General features: G+C 43.0%; 1 protein-coding gene and 1 pseudogene across 2 annotated transcripts; both read right to left on the bottom strand.

The window, feature by feature from the left end:
* Nucleotides 1-8,671: 8,671 nt before the first annotated feature.
* Nucleotides 8,672-11,244, bottom strand: LOC147439644 (uncharacterized; annotated as a pseudogene). The gene is made up of 5 exons (XR_015184624.1): nucleotides 10,986-11,244; nucleotides 10,084-10,684; nucleotides 9,670-9,871; nucleotides 9,258-9,594; nucleotides 8,672-9,171 (listed from the first exon to the last, which is right to left on the bottom strand). The product of XR_015184624.1 is annotated as an uncharacterized LOC147439644 (transcript).
* A 1,442-nt stretch (nucleotides 11,245-12,686) lies between these two features.
* On the bottom strand, nucleotides 12,687-15,950 carry LOC147439643 (pentatricopeptide repeat-containing protein At4g13650-like). The gene is made up of 2 exons (XM_086485458.1): nucleotides 14,398-15,950; nucleotides 12,687-14,151 (listed from the first exon to the last, which is right to left on the bottom strand). The coding sequence occupies exons 1-2, from the start codon at nucleotides 15,635-15,637 to the stop codon at nucleotides 12,689-12,691; spliced, it is 2,703 nt and encodes a 900-aa protein (XP_086341584.1). The 5' UTR covers nucleotides 15,638-15,950; the 3' UTR covers nucleotides 12,687-12,688.
* Between the last annotated feature and the right edge of the window lie 967 nt (nucleotides 15,951-16,917).

Here is a 16,917-nt window from a genome sequence, read left to right as displayed (position 1 = left end):
AAATAAGTAATTATTCAAATATCCATTTCCATTACAGGTACCTCTTTTGAGTTATTAAACTCCAACAAGGGGGAGGCATAAGAACCTAAAAAGTATGTTAAGGATCCATTTAAAAGACTTTTACAGAAATCTCATGGTCCTATACATTTTTTTTGTAGGAATAATCAATGAGAATTCAAACAGGGGGATCACTTTTCTATATTCCAGGTTCTAAGTTGGACTTTCACCCAACTTTACTAAAATGAAGACTATCTTTCTTCAAATTTAATATGTAATAAAAAGCTTTGTTCTCTCCCTTTGTTTTAGTGTGACCATTATTTTATTATATCACATCTTAATAATGGTAATCTTTTAGGAGCTTTGGGGGACTCCACTCTAAGCACCTAAAGGATTACCAAAGATGTGTTATTATAGAATCATGGTCACACCAAAATAGAGGAATAGAAGATTGCATCTTGCTACATACTAAACTTGAAGAAAGGGTGATAGTGCACATTCAAAGTTGAAAAAGGAATAGAAGAATCATGGTCACACTAATGCATTTTGCGACATATTAAACTTGAAGGAAGGGTGATAGTGCACGTTCAAAGCCAAAAAAGGCGCTCGTCACTTTAGTAAACTTGCGCAAAAGTCCAAGTTTATGGGCAAAAGTCCAACTTGGAACCTAGAATACGGAAAAGTGATCCCCCCTTTTGAATTCTCATTGGTTAGTCCATTTGGAGAAGCTCTTAATACATGGAAAAAACTCAATATTAATAGCACTACAATTTTGATCAGCTCTTGTCACTTTAATGTCCTTATTTTCATTGTATCATGGCATTATTAAGAATTTGTAACTCTAACTTAGTACCACTAAACCCACTAATGCTATGTGGGACTTTGCTCTTAGGGGGACCGGTTGTATGCAGGGCGCCTCCTTGCATCTCTAGTTTGGGTGCTATCCAAGGCATCATCCTTGGGATACAAAATAACTCAAATGCTTTAACGGCTAGTAATCTAGGCTTTCCCATTAATTTTGGGGAGCCTTGAACAGTGTTCGCATTGCTTCGAGCTTGGTAGTGAGTCATTACAAAACTGGGGTTCAAAGACCTGTAGAGCCTCCTCCTCAGTGGATGCTAGCAGAACAAGGTTTCCTCACAACTCTAGATGGCACTCTCATCCATCTCATAGGGAAACCCTTGGGCTTCAACATGACTCTCAAGCAAAGTTGAGCATGGATATGTAGTAAATTTTAGCAAAAGACATATAGTGGGCTGAGTTTAGTGCTGGTCATAAATCACCTCATGACCACCTCTTTTCTATACTTCCTCACACGAGCTCCTACATATAGTATTCAAGAATTTTATATGGTTCATGTTAGGATATTATGTGGTCCTTTTCCCTAAATTTTGGATTTTTAAAAGGTTTTGGAAACAAATAAATGATAAGCACACTCAATCATCACTTCGCAGTTAATAAAAGGAAGATCGCTTGTCGAAAAATAAAACATTGTATTTTTTTGGGGGGGTGTGTATGTGTGGATGTAAGAGAGAGAGAGAGAAATGAAATGATATATTAACGTCTTCAAAAGGCCAAAATCACCTATGAAACCAAGCTGTTACAACATAGTGAATCTAATACCATGTCTAGAATAAAAAAGAACTGAAAATACAACTACAAAGAGAGAGAGACGATTGGGGGGTTGGAGGTGGCTGCTAAAGAAATGAGTTCAAAAGTAAAGAGAATGGTCTTGGTTTTTCCGATTTTAAGATCTAGCATTAAAAAGAAAACAATAATCTGAAAGTACCTACTTAAACCCATCATTGCCTTAATTCGAAAACTAAGACAACCCGCCCAAACAATAAAGTCTTGCCACTAGCAAGCCAAAACACTCTTGTGTTTAGAGCCGTCTCGCAAGCCTACTAAAGTATTAATAGTACTAAGATTTCTATATCTATACTACTTAAAATTTTCAAGGAAGGAGAGGGCATCCATGTGTCACTCTCTCCTTCATTTCAAGAACTTAAGTGTAAAAGTGAGGGTAATCCAAAAATCACTTGGTTTGAAATGTAAAAGTAAAGAGTAAGTAGCAAGTACAGTGATGGTAAAAAATGAAAGGACTTAGTTTTGACTCTAAGTTCTATAAAAAAGTCACAATACTTGGTACTATATATATTTATTTATATTATTTGAACTCTTTAGCAAAGCCATTGAGTTCCATTCCAACCTTCAATTTTGAAGGGTGATTACTTTTGTTTTTGTAAAGGGTGGCTCTACTCGAGTTGTGTCACACGTCGATAAGTTGGTTTGTCTTGAATGTGTGCATGTGTGTGTGTGCGTATGTGTGTGTGTGTGTGTGTGTGTGTGTGAGAGAGAGAGAGAGAGAGAGAGAGATGTGGCACATCGCAAGTCTGAGAGAGAGAGATTAGGTTTCATTTTCTACGGCACCTTCATGTGTCATAGGTATGTGTGTGTGTGTGTGTGTGTGTGTGTGTGTGTGTGTGTGAGAGAGAGAGAGAGAGAGAGAGAGAGAGAGAGATCTTTGTTATTTGATGCAGCTCTGTGTGTGTGTGTGTGTGTGTGTGAGAGAGAGAGAGAGAGAGAGAGAGAGAGAGCCAGAGGGCCAATCCCATTTAGTCCTGTTGAGGAGTGTGTATGTCTATTTCTGTTTGAAAGAGAGAGAGAGAGAGAGTGCCATTGATTTGCCTTGGCGCTTGACAAAGAATACTCCCCCCCCCCCCCCCAAACTTATCATGAACACAACCCACCACTTACTTCAAGTACAACTTCTCAAATGTTTCTGCAACAACAACAGGCGTCATGTAGTCTCCTCTATCAACACCCTTGCCAACAACTGATCCACCACGAGCCCCATACCCTTATACAACCTCAATCCTTTGCTCGCCAAGACGCCAAGACTCTGGATGCAATACATGTTCCACTCGCCACAAGCGATTGCTGAGCCACCTACTCCTCTACCGCTGCATGTCCGCCACCCTTGATCCTGACCAGCTCCATTTTTGCCTAGCTACGGCCCTCCACACCACGAGCGAGAGAGAGAGAGAGAGAGAGAGAGAGAGAGAGAGAGAGAGAGAGAGAGAGTCCCACATCCATCTCCAAACTTTCTTCATCTTTTTTTGGCCAGTTAGCGGATGCTACAATGTTGAGAGCTCTAACGTGTCCATCGAGGCTTTTTAGCTTTCCCAAGTTTTTACATCTCGAACTCCTTACATAGGCAAGAAAAAAGGGGTTCTGTAAGGGGACAGGTGGCATTGCCTACTGCTACAGTGCTGATGGCAACGGTCGTGCAAGGCAGGTCTTCCATTTAGTTTTTGGGAAAAATGTGTATTAGCTTAAGATCATGTCGTTTTCAATTTCAAAAATGCCGGTTGAGGGCAAGGGGAAAAGGAGAGATTCCGCCCCAAAATAGAGAAAATAGTGTAAAAACCTGCAAAATAAACCTAATTTTCTAAATTTCCTCTTGGAAAATTAAAGGAAGCAATTTTGAAAATGATTTTTCTAGACCACTGTTGTGATTGCATTGGAGGATGATCATTGCCAATCAAGGGTATTGGCCTTGGTCTTGGAGTTAGCAATCCTTTGCTCATTTGGGTTGGTGTTGCATACTTGATGTGGGCCATTTTTCTCCCCCTAGAAATGGTGACTCCGGTCTCTTATTGTAGGGCTACCTCCATGCATGTGCCTCCACTATAGGACTGCCTCCATGTCACCTTGGAACGGCTAAATAGCCTTCTAGATTTGTTTGCAAGTCAAGAAAACTAGTGGCTATTTGAAGATAAATGCTTGATTTGACTGAGTGATGAAACAGATCTTGAACAGGTTTTTGCTAACCGAGAGGGCCTCAAAAGTCAACCATGTAAAAGGCTATACCCGTTTTGAGGCTCTTAACTACCATGATTAGATAAGTAGAGAGAGAAGATCCGGCTCGTGACCGGACAGAAAGCAGGCTTGCTGGTACACATGACCAGGCTCTTCGCCTCTCACATGCTTCAGTTTAATACTACAAACTAGACATGCAGCCTGAGAGAGAGAGAGAGAGAGAGAGAGAGAGAGAGAGAGAGAGAGGAAGAAGAACAAGATCACAAGAGACCTAAAATTATTAGCCGATGAACGTTGATTGTTGAACTCAAGGGCTTGCATGCTCACATACTTATACAAGTAGAGGGGGACACAATGACCTCAAAGGTTAACGCGTGCGCGAGAGAGAGAGAGAGAGAGAGAGAGAGAGAGAGAGAGAGAGAGAGAGAGAGAGAGAGAGGTCATCCTTAAAGGTCAGATTGACCAATGGGACCGAGTACAACATGTGACATGCTTGAAGACTATGGATATAAGGGTGTCACTAACAAGTTGAATTCATGAGGTGGCTAGGAGAGAAAGGTATATAGGCCATGGTATGGACTAAAATGTAGGTAAAGCAAGTTTGATGTGATCAAAAGGTGAGCACTCATGTAGGGTATGATGATCACATTGTCAAATTGTTAAGGATATAATTCGCATACAAAAAGAGACTCTCCTACATGTAGTGCCTCAATGCTTTGTCTCACATTTAAGGGAGTGGGAGCTAAGCCAAATGGCTGCTATGGTATAAAATATGGGTAAGGGCAAGCATGTGAAAGGTTGAATATAGTCTGCTCTCTCAAAGAAGAACATGCATGTGTGTATGTTTGTGTGTGTGTGTGTGTGTGTGTGTGTGTGTGTGTGTGTGTGTTTTGTAGCACACCCTTTCTTTTAGCATGATGCCCCAAACTCTTGCAAAGAGAAATGATTGATTAGGTGAAATTTTCTGCTTTTATTACCCTCACATTTTAAGGTGCCAATGGTGCCCAAATGTACACAAAAAAACAATATGCACCGTATATTACTAACATGCTTATGGTCAATTTGCAAGAGACCTCAACATCCATGCGATAGTCTTGGTAGATGCAAGTGTACGTGCTAGCTAAATTAAAGATTGCAATTCAACCTGTAAATTTTTAAATTTACCCACGTATAGAGACAAAGTTTCTATAGCCATGCAATCACCCCCAGGTCACACACCCATCATGAATACTGCCTTTGAGAAGCAAACACCACTCTACTCACCAAATCAGTTGTGCATACCAACGACAAAGTTTCTTCTACTACTATGTGGTGTAATGTTGGCATTTTGAGTCATGGCTGGTAATGCATCCTAAGTTCCAACAAATAGCAGTTGATAACTTAGTTGATTGTGCTACCCCAAATGCAAGACCAAAACTACACGAGTGAAGCATGTGAGAGTTTCTATCATGACCAATGCCTTGATTGGTAAGGATGATGAGAGAGGATGCTAATGCATCTAAAGAATTCGTCATTCAATGCAAACACTATATCCAAAGAAGGATACCAGCTCTCTATTAGTCTATTTCGAGGGCCACTACCACTCACCAGGGACCCATATCAATTGTGTGAGGGGAGCGTCTCTAGCCTAATCACAAATTCACTGCCTCCTTAGAGAGAAACATAGGATGTTAAGACAAGACATCATGCGAAGGGAGTCCATTACTTAATTCATTCCAAAGAGACCTCAAATTGACCTGATAATTCTTGAACTCAACACACACATACACACATACATAGATAGAGACAAGGGGGTGGGGGGGGGAGGGACAAACTTTCCATGATTAGCAGGACTATGTTGGAGCTTGGCATGACCAACTAGAAGGAGATTTTTCCTTGGTCAATCCACAAGAATGTGGAGAGTAATTACACTTCATTAGTTGTTCGATCTTACACTCAAAAAAGTAGACATAGTGTTGATCCAAAAGATAGATTTGTGCTTGGTTGATGTGAATGTGGAGAGCACTTAGACCTTGTATATTGTCATACATTATCATCTAGAAGGTAGTTATAGTGGTGGTTGATGCACAAGAGTATTAAAGAGCTATAAAAGCTCACATCAGAACCATAGGCATTTGTCCACATTTGCCCTCCTTGTGAAAAGAAGGAGAACAATGGTTGCTTCAATTGACGCACATGTAACCACGGCAACGCGCGGATCACATACTAGTAGTACTTTAAATTTGTGGTCTCACTTTTATAGAAGAAAATAAAAGTGTTTACTTTAACTGAACAAAAAGTGATAGTATATGTAGTGCAAACGTTTGAATTACATAGAATCTGAAAAGATCCCTTGAAAATTGAAAAAGGAAAACTCTCTCTTGGGATAGTTTCCTATGCACGTGTCTGTCTCTCTCTCTCTCCATATAATATACATATATATAAATTATATGTGTACGTGTGTGTGTCTCTTTGTCACTCTGTGGCAATGATGCTCAGTTTGTGTGTGGTCAATACAATTGCTTTTCGTCAATTTGGCTAGTCCTTGGACCTCAAGACCTCGCTTTCTCTCTGGTTTGAGTGAGACGCAAGCAAGAGCTGATTGGCGAGAATGGAGCTGCTGCCAAAGATGCACGGGATCGAGGAGGTGTGCACAAGAACTCGCAAGAGCAAGACATCGATACCCTCTCTCTCTCTCTCTCTCTCTCTCTCTCTCTCTATTGGATTGAGGTGCTGCTTCTCCACATGCCGGGTGCGGATTGCAGATGAGATAGCGGGCAAGATGAGTACGCGATGGCGTGGCGTGTGTGTGTGTGTGTGTGTGTGTGTGTGTGTGTGTGTGTCTCTGTGTTGCTTGGCTAATGGAGGAGCAACAGTGCGTGTGGGATTGTGGAGACCGTCGAAGGGCGTGGATGTTCAGAGCACAGACGAGATGGCTTTGGGGAGGAGCAAGCGCAGGATCACACTTGGAAAGGGTGGTGGGTGTCCTTTTCTTTTCGATGCCTCTAAGGGCCAGGGAGACGCATGCACAGCCGGGGAGGACAACAAAGTGGAAGGGGACGTGGCCGAGGAGGAGATGGAAGGGTGCAAGCCTGGCGGATGCTTTGGACAGTTATGTAAAGGAAGGCCATTACATGTGAAACTACAAGTTGAGCCTAGGAGAAGGCAAAACACGCACTCTAATTTTCATTTCATAATATAAAAGGAGAGCTCTTAATACTTGAAAAAAGGTAATACAATTAACACTACTATTTTAAAGGATGTCTCCATATTCCTAAAACTCACTAAAATATTGCGTGACTAGAAGTTAGTAGTTTTTTCTTAATGGTACTAATCTATCTCCAGAGTTAACCGTATCATTTATGGGGTAGGGAATGGTCCTGAGCCAGCCATTCCCCATAATATGTGCCACCCATAATGATCAACCGGAGCTGACATGCTGGGAGCACATATTATGGTGTAGGGAATGGCCCCTGAGTAAAACCTGCGACGACCAACTGGCCACCCGGTGGAGGCCGGGAGCTAGTGCTGGGAGCAGGTTTTATAGGGAATGGCCACTCAGGGGCCCCCGGCCGTCACCACAATAAGTTTTGGACAAATTCTCACAATAATTCTCACATTGTGACTTACCTCAACATCGTGAGCTTCTGTGAGGGAGGCACCGCATAGCTAGCTAGGTACGATTGGGGCAGGGGACCGCCGGCCCGGTGGGGGAGGCGGCGGTCCCTTGCCCCCAATTGTACCTAGCTAGGTATGCGATGCCTCTCGAGCAGAAGCTCATGATGTTATGAATTGTATGAAAAACACTGAAAAGGACTCTCTTTTCCTACATGAGAAAATTTCTAAATCTTCTTGTGTGCACAGGTCGAGGGGAGGGGGGACCGACTGTCAAAGACTGAAGAGATCGCGTAGAGGACATTCAACATCCCTGCGTTGACCTGGCTGCCAATGATTGGTTTGCAAGCATCGAACGGTGCCTCAGAGCATTACAACAGGTCAAAGGCTGTTGATGAAGGGCTAGGACGCTCTGCCCCCGGACTCCCGACCTTGACGGTGCATCAAGGTCCAAGGTCGAGGGGCAGTGGATCTGAGCCAATTATCCACTGCCCTTTCTGACAGTAATCTCCATTGCAGTAGTGATTTGCTCCGATCACTGCCGAGTCAGCAGCTGAAAAAGCTAGAATCGTACAGTTCCTCAGAATGCGACACATCAGCAGACGTCAAGAACGATAGTGACAGCAGAGCCGGTGTACAATTGACGAATCAGCATCCATAATAAATCGATTGCCCTTCTCTCCCCTTGCCCATGTGTGCTTGACAAATCAGCACACGGAATGAAAACTTTGCCCCCCTCCCCTAGATCTCCCACCATGGCTCCCCAGGCGGCCTCTGCTGGTCACCATGTGGTCATAGTTGTTACTGGGAAAGGTCCTTTCCCTACACCGTCAAGGTCCAAGGGAGGGGGGCTGCAGATCCCAGCCATACATCTAGGATACATTAAATCAAGGAATGTCACAACCAATCATTGGATGTATGACAAGTCAGCAGGCAGAATGTCAGAGGACACACTGTTACTTGCAGATTTGTCAACTCACCAACATCAAATAATAAATAGACAGCTCAGCAAAGGGAATTTCACCAATGCTCGACACATCAACAAACAAGAATATGAAGCTCTGCATGACACATCAGCAGAGGGAATTCAACAGAAAATTGACATCTCAGCAGAGCGAATATAACTGTAGCATGACACACAACTTAATAAGAGCTGCTTCACGCGCTAAACAAACAACAGTTTTACAAATTTAAAAGAAGAGGAGTTTCACCACACCTGTAGAATACACTGGCCACCACAGAGAATTACACAAATTCATAATCAACCAAAAGACACATTCATAATTTAACTTGCATATGTAATTTCAGCAGCTGCTATGGTCCATGTGTGTGCCAACTCAACTGCTATTTACACCATTTACACTAATCAAACGCTAGTTATTTTTAGAAGCACCTGGCAGCGTATTCTCCTTTCCCAAGTAAACATTCACAACACAATTATGCATATTACACGATGGAAACATCGAAACTCCAGGCGAATGAGGAACAATCCCAACAGCTCGAGCAGATTCTGGAGGAAGATCTTGCAGTAGCTTTTCGTCAAATGGTATATCATCCCCAACTTGTAAGACCCAAAGCATATCCCATCCGAACTCTTTAACTTAGATTTGCCACTAGCAACTTTGTCAACAGAATTAGACAAGTGACCACAAGAAATCTTCGACTTAGATTCACCACCAACATTGTTATCAACAGAACCAACTGACAAGAGACCTGCATTTAGCGGACAAACATCTTCACGTATATCCCTACTAGCACCTGCACACCAAAACAAGAGGAAAACAACTATGAACATTAACAATATCAGTGTTCAAACCCAACTGTAATACAAAACAACACCCCACCTTCGACGTTTTGACAGAAGTTATTAAATTTTTCTTTCAAGACCTGTGGATAAGCTTTTAGCTTTCCTGAATCATCATATGGATGCGATAAAATGTCTTGAGCTGCAGCAATCCTGACCTCACTTGAAAGGTCATACTTCTCATATGAAGTTGCTCGCTTGTGGCCAGTTACTAACATTCCAACATCAGGAGGAACCTGTCCTAGGCTCATCCTAGTCACAGAGGTGCTACGCAGGCTCTTGTTTGAAAAATTACAACCGACCCCAGGACGCTCACAAATGAACTTCACCAAACCACTAAGCACCTTCACTGAAACTCGATTTCTATTGTACCAAGTCTGCATACACAAGCAAAACAGCCAATCGTGAGTCAATTCAATACCATGTACTGCAAGAAGACTTACAAGACCTACCTGAGTTCGAGGACTACTAATCGGCTGCAAAAACACATGTAATAGGTTCTTGTCACCCTCCACAATTGGAGGCATGTGACGCATCAACTGATCGAAGGCATCCAACACATCACTATCACGAACTGTAACTGGAGGTCGAAAGTGCTCTGGCTAGTAATGCATCAGGTCTACTTTATAGTTTTTACTCAAGCGCTCAGAGAAGCTGCAAAGCAATAGAACATAAAACCTTATGAGCTAATAGAAAAAGTACACACAATTTTTTTAAAAACTAAAACGCAGGAGTAGACTTTCACAAGAACCCACCGCACAAAAGGGCCAAGCTCATCAGCACCCCTAGCAAACATAGCTCGTTCCAGCTTGTATAACTCCAACCCACCTCTCACACAAAAGTGTAACATGCAAAAAAAGGCAAACCTAGACTGACAACCACGGCTATGCTGAATACTGAAGTCGATGTCGCGCAAGATCTCTTGTTCCAATGTGACGCCAAGAACTGATGATTTCTTTCGCTCTTTGCATACTCCACGAGCTACCGATCTTCGCATCGCTGAAATCACTGCATTCTGGGTCGATTTGAAAATTGGATTCTTTACTATATCAAAGGGAACTTCAGTTACACCCGTAAGTGCTACCCTCAATTCTTGCTCCTTCTTAATCATCCGGCCAAAACAACGAAGCATGCCCATCAGTGTGTCAGATGGAAACAATGATCCATTTTGCCTGCACACAACAACAAAGAACTGTGACAGCATGTCATTCAACTGACGGAGATCTAGCTTCTCAAGTGGAACCTGACATTCCAAGCCACAAATCTTTCTCCACTCGTCGAACTTCTTTCGAGCCCAATTATCCTTTTGCTTGGTGCTACTTTCCCCCAAACTGACTAGCTCTTCCTCTAACTGACCCCCAGTAACAAGAAAACCAGAATTTTTTCTACCACCGGCACGTAGAGAATGCCCCTTGTTGCCAATACTTCTCTGATCTGGAACACATGCACGCTGGCTGACATCACCTTCTATAAAGAAGTCAAAGAGCACCATAGAGGTAAGCTTTTCAAATAAAACCTACATAAGACTACACAACAACTATAGGTACAGTGTCAAGAAAGTCATAATATAAGTGGTAAACCCTATTCTAATATAATGGTGAGCTCTTGCGATTCCAAATTCCCCTGAATTCATTCCTCAAATCTGAGGACAACATAATTACAGGCGCAACAACCCCTAATTGCTAGCAACAGCAATGGAACGAAAAGCAGCTCATAACAGAAAGAAATAAACCTACAGAAAGAAAGCCAAATCAGTGGAAAACCTTACCTCTAGAAATTACATCCAAGCTTCCTACACAAAGGGGAGCAGATCCTGTTGCAGAAATTGGCGCAGAATCTCCTCCACAAAGGAGGTTAGAGCCTCCTCCACAAAGGGTGGCGGGAGCTCTTAAGTCTTGTGCAGAAGTCGCATCACAAGCTCTTGTAGAAAACACATCACAAGTTCCTGTGCAACCTGAATCTACAGATCCATTTTCACCAACATCAACTGGTAGTAGACAAAACGATGGCACTTCACCCTCTGCCATTTGATTGAGAGAGTTCGGCTCAGCCCTCGCCCACCCTTTCGTGCATGCCTTGCCCTCGAACTCTGCTTCCCGCTTCACTCGCACGTCTGGTTAGCTGAAGCAGACACTTTTCCAAAAGGCAAGCCTAAAATTAGTTCATATTTGGCCCCCCTCGCCCTGGACCATTGACGGCCGGGAAAGGTCCTTTCCCTACAACAGAAAGGAGATCATCTCATAGTGGATGGGCCCCCAAAAGGCCCCTACAGCATCTTCAACAATAACTTTTGCAGTAAAGAAAAGTCCTGAACATACGCCTAAGAAATAGCATTTTGTAACTAGGGGAGTTGCTGGCCTTCCATTTTCCTGGCCACACCAAAGCCATGCCTTACACCATCACAGTTGAGAGTTGGCTGCACTCTAAGCAGGCCAAGCTATTAATACGCAGGCAGTAAATGTCACGCTGCCAACATGGTAAAAAGTCAGCTGCAATCATAACTATAGCTCCTTCTGATCACCACTGCCCCGGATTCTATACATCCTAAATTACCCATGCCCAGCTGGCAAAACCTGAGTTTGTCCTTTACATGGCAGGATCCCAGCTACTTACAGTTCCTTGCCATCGTTCTCCTGCCCACCTGCTTGTTTTGATGATGTTACTAACCAGTCAAGATGTGGTATTTGGAAGGGCCACACTTTAGTGAAGAAACAAGCTTGTCCAATTTCTTTCCACAAGCTTCCAAAATCAATAACCAGCTAAATACTTTCTTATTCACTTTTCCCATCAATGATTTCACGAGCCGTATCAATCATCGATGTACTGATTGACAACAAATGGTGGATGTACAATAAATCTTAACAGCCGATGGATGTACAATACTCTCCACTTTGTGCATTGTACAAACTGATGGTTGCAGAATAGTCGAACCCTTTACAAGAGCATAATTTTGTATACCTACAGCTTGTTTTCCATGGTCGTTATTCATATCTATGCAGCACTGGTCTTTAGTCCCTGTCCTGATACATCTGGCTTATAAATCGCTATACCGGAAAATCTGAACGTCCAACAGCATTGTTACAGTGGAGAGCCCACTCAGGAATGTTAATCATAACAATGCTTGTACAAGCTAAAACTTGCCACTATCACTGTAGTCCGGTGCATGGTCTATAGATAGAAAAGTTCAACGCTGTACAAAGTTTGCGTGTTGTTCTATCAATAAATTTCTGAACATGATCCAAATTTAGAGCTTGTTTGGCCATCTCCAGAAGTTCATGTATGTTAACTTCCTCTTGAGCATATATATGACTGGGAAGACCCACGATGAAGACTTCTCATGATCACAAAAGTGCATGCAAATTTTGTAATGTTAATTAGGCTTCCAAACGGAATGGCTCCAGCGAAGATCCCAACTTAAAGCACATCCTTTGTCCACCCAACAAGTCTACAACCTAATTCCACCTTTAAGGCTCAAGGATGAACCTCTGAGTCGAAATCCACATAGATATTGGAGATGGAGACATATGATCCAGCATGCTTCTCACCCAGGCTTCTGGCAAACTCAAATGCCTGTCTTCCAAGATCTAGATTGCCAAATCTTTGGCAAGCACCAATGAACGTGTGCCATGTGACCAGATTAGGCCGGTAGGGCATCTCTTGCATCAAGATCACAATCTCATTCAGACGGCCCGCACGACCAAGAAGATCAAATGTGCAAGCATAATGCTTCATGGTAGGCTCAATGCCCAGCTCTCTGCTCATAAACTCAAAGCATTCCCGACCCGTCTCAACAAGCCCAGCATGTTGACATGCAGACAAAAGGCTGAGACAAGTTATTTCATTTGGTGCAAAACCTTCTTCCTCCATTGAATTGTACAAGCTGAAAACAAGCTTGTTATTACCTTGCCGGGTGTATCCTGCCATCAAAGCATTCCAAGCAGCTATGTCCCTTTTGGGCGTTTCATCAAAGATACAATGAGCATCCACCATGCTGCCACATTTTCCATACATGTCTATTAAACTTACTGCAAGATTTCCAGTGGCAACTGATGAGTTTAATCCAACAACCTGTGCATGAAACCGTTGACCATACTGCAGTGCGCTCGTGTTGCCACATGATGCCATCATATTTATCAAGGTGAACTCATTTGGTGACACACACTGCTCTTGCATTTGTGTGTAGAGTTCAAAAACTCTCTCAGGATTATCATTCTCTATATAGCCAGCCATTACGGTATTCCATGTGAAAACATCTGGAGACACACCCTCCAGCTGCATCTGTTCGAGAAAAGCCATTGCTTCCTCACCCAGCCCCTGTTCGGCATACCCTAGGATAAGTGTATTCCACATGCTTACATTAGGATCCACCACCATGCTGAAAACCGTCCAAGCTTCATCATATAAACCAAGCTTGGCATACATGTCCACAAGAGCATTCTCGGCCAATGAATCTGCATCAAGCCCTCTGATAACCATGTCCATATGCACTAGTTGACCTCTCTCTGTGGCTCTTATACTACTGCAAGCTTGCAAAATGCAAGAAAAGGTCACAACATCCGGACAAATGTATTCTTCTTGCATCAATTCAAAACGCTTTAACACCTTGTATCCCATATCCTTATTTGAATAGCCTTGGATCAATGCAGTCCATGATATCACATCTTTAGAGTCCGACCTCTTGAATTCATCTTCTGCTTCTGCTAGTGAGCCACACCTTGCATACATGTCAACCAGGATGTTGCCAATGGGTGTATCTTTCTCAAGTCCTTGTTTGACTATGCTTGTATGAAGCTCTTGACCTGTGTCTACATCTTCCATGCCACCACAGGCCTTCAAAGAAGATACAAAGGTGAGAGTTGTTCCGGGAATACCCTCTTGTTGCATTTGTTTGAAACACTCCAAGCCCTCCTCACAAGCTCCATGCTCCACATACCCTGAAATCAAAATGTTCCAGGACACTAGATCTTGTCTATCAAACAATCCTTCAGCATCTGCAAATAAGCCTAAGCGGACGTAGAAATCTATTAGACTCCCAGAGACAAGAAAATCACTTTCAAGACCCATCTTCACAGCTTGAATATGTATTTCTTGCCCATTGTTCCTAAATCTTTCATTACAAAATGACTTCAATGTGCAGGCAAAAGTGATAGAATTTGGAAGAATGTCATGACAACACATACCTTTGAAGCAGTCCAGTGCCTGTTCGCTGAGTCCATGATCTGCATAGCCTGCAATTAAAGTCGTCCATGAAACCACATCTTGAGTGAGTGATTGTTCAAAGACTTGTTGTGCTTCTGAAAATTGAGCAAACTTCATATACATGTCGATTAACATACATTTAACATAAGTATCTGACTCGTAACCTTTGCATAAACACTCTACATGAATCTCAAGCCCCTTACCTATAGCCCCTACGTTACCACAAGCTTTAATCATAGTTACGCATGCAGGCGCATCTAATGACACACCTTCTGAATTCATTTGCTCCCAACATTTTATAGTTACCTCATCATACCCATGTTCAGCATAACCCATAAAGAGTACGTTCCACAAGACAGAATCTCTATTCAACATCTCGTCAAAGACATCCTGCGCTTGGGCAAGAAGCCCTAACTTGATATACATTCCCACTAAGGCACTGCCCACAAAAGTCATGCTTTCGAAGCCATCTGCTGCAATCTCAGTGTGCAGTAAATACCCCTTTTGTAAATCACTTACCATCCCAATTGCCTTTGCATTGCAAAGGTAAGAGACAGCATTATGAGGGATGCCTTCTTCTTGCATCCTTTCAAAACAAGCTAATGTTTCTAGGCCAAAGCCAAGCTCTGCATAACCTGAAGCAAGAGCAGTCCATGAAAAACTGTCCCGCAATGGAAGATCATTGAAAATGTCCTGAGAGTCCATGAGCAAGCCACATTTTGAATACATATCCACCAATGCATTTCCCACGGAAGTGCTTCTCTCAAAACCCTTCTTTGTAATCTCAGAGTGAAGCTCTAGACCCCTCTCTGCAGAAGTCAGCTTAGCACATGCTCTTATCAAGACAGAAAATGTGAAGGAGCTGGGATTTACATTCTGATGAAGCATTTCTTGATACAGGCTGAATCCATGCTCCCATTCTTCACCTTCCTGGAAGCCTTGAATGAGCGAGGTCCACGAATGCTCGGTGTGGTACGCCATTTGGTTGAAAACTTTCTGAGCATCAAGCAGGCTTCCACAATCAACAAACATAGGAACGACATGATTTGCCAAGGTGAGGTTGGATTCAAGGCCATAATGGCACATCTGCAGATGCAGGTTTCTTGCATTAAATAAATCCCTTTCTTCTCTGCAGTCATGTATCCTAAACAATACGGATTCCACAGAAGGAGGGTCAAAAGTACATTCAGAAGTCTGTGAGGGGTTGAGTAGACTCAACATGTGTCCGAAATTGGGTGCATAATAATCGATGCTTCGTACGGGTGCAACAGACAGGCCTGTAAACGAGTGAGTACGCACACGTACATTTCTTTAGAGCTCAATGAGAGTGCGCGTGATTTTTGAGAGTGGTGCAGTATGTCTGTACAGCTACTTCTACATACTTCATCATCATCACCCACAGATCGCTTGGTAGCTCCCGAACGCATGACCCAAGTCACGGAGGTCGAGCACTCAACGAAGCAAGCTATGCAAGCTATGATGTAGTTAAAACTAGAGTGGTTTTTTAGCTGTTGTGTTTGAATTGAGTTAGGCTCGGTTCAAACTGTTCGGCCAAGCAGCTTAGCTCTACGCGCACATCCACCCTCGGGACTATATGACACAGGCATGGGGGCATGGGATCTATGGTGAGAGCATCGAGCGCCATAGATCTTGTCGGCACCACAAAAAGTAATCTCGGGTATAAAAAGTAATCTCGGGTACCTGAGGTTACTCGAGATTACTTTTTGTACCCGAGATTACTTTTGGTCACATTTGGTATAAGGGTAATCTCGGGCCCATACCATCACAATAAACACGCGGGTGCTCGTGGATAGGACATGGGAGTCGCAAAGGTGAGGTCAAGGATTCGAGGGTCGGCCGCGAAGTAATCTCGGGTGCGAAGTAATCTCGGGTACCCGAGATTACTTTGACGCGCCCGAGATTACTTTGCCACGATCTATGGCTCTCCTTCATCCCACCGTAGATCCCACCCCCTCAATGCCCGTGTTAGATAGTCCCCAGGCACGTCCACCGTGGCAAATGGTGGTTGGAAGAAGGAGAATGAGTTTAACTTTCAGATCCACCAAAAAACAGACGACCTCATACCCTCAGACACACCATGTCTATCACCTTTTCAGCTTGAATCACAGGAAGGTCTTGAACTCAAAACCCCATGCTAAAGAAGATTCAACCTCTAGCCACCACGAGGCTCAACCTCATTCGATGTTCATATAACGTCAAATATTAACTTTCAGCGGACTCGTTTCCAACGGTGTGAATTGAACAACAGTGGAAAAGGTGCGAGACTGCTTGGGCTTAGATGCAGACTGAACCCACCCTTAGTGTATACGAGTGGAGATAGAGTGTTTCATGAAAATTATTTTCTGTCAAAGAATCTAATACTTTCTTTTAGATTTAGTGGAATCTAACTATGAAAGGAGAGAGTTTTCTTAAAGAGAAAGATAGAGAGGAGACTATGAGACTATAGGCTATGATGGACTGATTTCTTTACACAAATACAC

The sequence above is a fragment of the Adiantum capillus-veneris genome, chromosome 16 (genome assembly GCF_014529385.1).
Source record: "Adiantum capillus-veneris isolate H3 chromosome 16, ASM1452938v2, whole genome shotgun sequence".
NCBI classification, from domain to species: Eukaryota; Viridiplantae; Streptophyta; class Polypodiopsida; order Polypodiales; family Pteridaceae; genus Adiantum; species Adiantum capillus-veneris.
The sequence above is the reverse complement of the archived record's forward strand: the minus strand, read 5'-3'. Positions and strand labels throughout refer to the sequence as shown.

What these genes read in the sequence shown, in the direction of transcription:
- LOC147439643 (XM_086485458.1), bottom strand. Translation starts at nt 15,637, where the DNA reads ATGTTGAGTCTACTCAACCCCTCACAGACTTCTGAATGTACTTTTGAC. An exon ending in GGCACTGGACTGCTTCAAAG is followed by an intron (nt 14,152 to 14,397) that starts GTATGTGTTGTC and finishes TTTTGATTTCAG; the next exon opens with GGTATGTGGAGCATGGAGCT.